Raw genomic sequence first — 3,356 nt, 5'->3', positions numbered from 1 at the left:
TTGAATACATCCAAGATGAATTTAGGAAGTTGGGCATGCCATACAGGTATTGGTCCACAAGTTCCACTTTGAGATTGTCTCTTCACCTAGAAAAGTTATTTCATTCCACCTCAGATTGCCCCTGGAAATTTCCATCCACAGTATTTCTCTTTCCATTGCAGGAAGCAACTCTGGCATAGTCTGTGGCAAGCAGAGTCTCGTCCGAAATGCCTTCGGTGATGTCTGTGGTCCCTGTTCCTGCCCCCTGCCCTCTGCAGCGCCCTGCACTGTGAAGCTCAGGCATCTCTGAGGTCTTTCTCATCCTGTTTTCTGTCTCTGCACCCTCTCCTCTGTCTTCTCTGTCTCCCACCAGTGTTTCTTTCATAGGTGTTTTCCACAAAGTCTCCTATGTCCTCACTCACAAGCACTGTCCATGATCCCACACTTAATTTAGACACAGAACCTGCCTAAGTTCAAATTTGGGAGGAGATGGAACTGCCATCTCTCCTCATGCCTCTCATTATAAAGAGTTTCTCTGAGCTGAGGGTCATTGGGAAGGTTACTCATTCACCCAGCAAGTGTCTATGTGCTGCCTTCCGGGTGGCAGGCCCTGGGCTGCTGGGAGTGGGATATAACGACAAGTGTGTCCCATTTCCCCTCACACTCTTGGAAGCCTGGATCAGCAGAAGTCAGAGAAAGCCAGTGGCAAGAAAAAGTCTCTTTAAAATCAAACCAGAGGACCTAACATACTCCAGGCCTAAATGTACACACGGGTGGGAACAACCAGAGAGTTTATTACACGGTGTTCTAGGGAAATATTCGGAGCTCAGGCGCAGAGATTTTCAAATGAGATGGTAAAATTCATAATAACTTGTCTAAAATAGTTAGTGAAGCCAGAAAACCTTCATAAGTTTTTGCGTTGTTTAAAAGAAGCTTTGAGTAAAGTAAAAAGCAAATGTTATAAAGATATTCAGAGACATCTTACTCACCAACCTTCTCATTACTAGAATTACTTCATTAACGTTGTTTTTAGAGTTATAGACATTCATAAAAGTTAATTTACTCTGAAATGAAAAGTCTGATTTAGTATCGTGTGCCCTATGCTTACATTTTCAAATCAGAAACAAGAGAAACATGATTCTTCTTTTACCTATTTTGGTTTTAATATCCCAAATTCGGGTGGATTGGGACATTGTTTTTACCCTAAGGTTGGTCAGCCTAAGGAACTGGAAAGCTTTTCCTTCAACTCTTACTTTCCTAGTGTTTTGCTTAAAATAAAAAGTAAATGTGTTTATGTATAATCATTTATGCATAAAGAAATTTATTACTTCTCAAGTAATTTATTTGCAAAGAAGTTCCTATCTCTTAAAATTAGTGTCTCCTTGCTTTATTATTCTTTCCTTAAATGGCGAGGACATCATAAAAGGATACCAGGAAAAAAATGTCACAGTTGAATCAACCCTGCATTTAGTCTTCAGCACACAAAAGAATCCACAGGTCTAGGCAGTACAGCGTAGTGGGTAAGAATGTGGGCTCTGGGACCAGGTGAGTTGGACTTGAATCCCAGCTTTATCACTCTCTAGTTGTGTGACTTTGGCCAAGTTATTTAACCTCTGTATGCCCCAGTTTCCTGATCTGCAAAATGGAGATAATAAAAGTACATGCCTCTTAGGGTTGTTGTGAGGTTTAAATGTGGTAATGCACATTCATAAATTGTTTGAACACTGCTCAGCACAAAATAAGAAATACATATATGTGTGTATACATATCAGTATTATGTAGCAGTTATTATTATCATTATTTTCAATCATTTCCTGAGGTCACAAATTAAGTGAAACTAAGTTAAATGGTGACTCGGTGGGCCAATATTCAAATTAATAGAAGCTACCAAAGAACACGGCTCTCAACGGCAGGTTAGTGCTTTATAAAGGATTCTACTCAAGTGCTTCTCCAGGCCCCCTAGAGACATATTGAACTGATACCAACATGTCTGAAAATAGGGAGAAGAATAGGAACCAAATCCTTCCATCATTTGCATCTCTAGATTTAGGGCTAAGAATTCTGAGATAAACAAATGAAGTAAATTTGGAAATGATGCATCAACAGCTTCCTCCTATGACATGCATAGTGGGAGCTATCAAGGATCTGTCCATCAAATGCTAGGGAGGCATTGTCCCCCAGACACCACAGGACAATAGCTCAGGATGACTGAAGCCTACAGTCCCTCAGAAGAGGAATGGTCGTCATTTCTCATCATCTTACTTTTAACAATTATAGGCACTGAGTGCATCATTGGTATCCTTGCAAATGGGTTCATCGCGGCTATAAATGCAGCTGAATGGGTCCAGAATAAGGTAGTTTCCACAAGTGGCAGGATCCTGTTTTTCCTAAGTGTATCCAGAATAGCTCTCCAAATCTTCATGATGTTAGAAATTACCCTCAGCTCAACTTCTCTAAGTTTTTACTATGAAGATGCTGTGTATGATGCATTCAAAATAAGCTTCATGTTCTTAAATTTTTGTAGCCTATGGTTTGCTGCCTGGCTCAGTTTCTTCTACTTTGTGAAGATTGCCAATTTCTCCTACCCACTCTTTCTCCAGCTGAAGTGGAGAATTTCTGCACTGATGCCCTGGCTTCTGTGGCTATCGATGTTCATTTCCCTCAGCCACAGCCTGCTCTTCTGCAAAGACATTTACACCGTGTATCGTAATAATTCTTTTCCTATCCCCTCCTCCAACTCCACCAAGAAAAAATACTTCTCTGAGACCAATGTGGCCAACCTGGCTTATTTCTATAACCTGGGGATCTTGGTTCCTCTGATCATGTTCATCCTGGCAGCCACCTTGCTGATCCTCTCTCTCAAGAGACACACCCTACACATGGGAAGCAATGCCACTGGCTCCAGGGACCCCAGCATGGAGGCTCACATGGGCGCCATCAGAGCCACCAGCTATTTCCTCATTCTCTACATTGTCAATGCAGTGGCTCTATTTCTCTATATGTCCAACATCTTTGATGTCTACAGTTCCTGGACTATTTTGTGCAAAATCATCATAGCTGCCTACCCTGCTGGCCACTCAGTTCTACTGATTCAGGACAATCCTGGGCTGAGAAGAGCCTGGAAACGGCTTCAGCCTCAAGTTCATCGTTATGTGACAGAGTAATCTCTGCGACCGGCACCCAAAGTGGCCACAGAACCCGACCCAACCAGCTCTGCTGTTCCCTCCCCTAGATCTCTCCCTTCCCTCCTCTTCTCTTCCCCAAACCTGACCTGACCCTTTCACCTGATGTGACTTTTTGTGTAGGAGATTGATCTTCATTTCTCATTTACTTCATAGACACAATCTTAGTGATGTTTGTCATATTCTTTACCAGAG

The 3,356-nt window shown here is 42.1% G+C and overlaps 1 protein-coding gene across 1 annotated transcript; it reads left to right on the top strand.

Moving 5' to 3' along the window:
• Positions 1-2,135: 2,135 nt before the first annotated feature.
• On the top strand, positions 2,136-3,135 carry TAS2R39 (taste 2 receptor member 39). The gene is given in 2 exon segments (XM_045564128.1): positions 2,136-3,101; positions 3,103-3,135. Coding segments are annotated over 2 exon segments (999 nt in total).
• Positions 3,136-3,356: the final 221 nt, after the last annotated feature.

Source organism: Lemur catta, chromosome 11 (assembly GCF_020740605.2).
Source record: "Lemur catta isolate mLemCat1 chromosome 11, mLemCat1.pri, whole genome shotgun sequence".
Lineage (NCBI taxonomy): Eukaryota > Metazoa > Chordata > Mammalia > Primates > Lemuridae > Lemur > Lemur catta.
The sequence above is the reverse complement of the archived record's forward strand: the minus strand, read 5'-3'. Positions and strand labels throughout refer to the sequence as shown.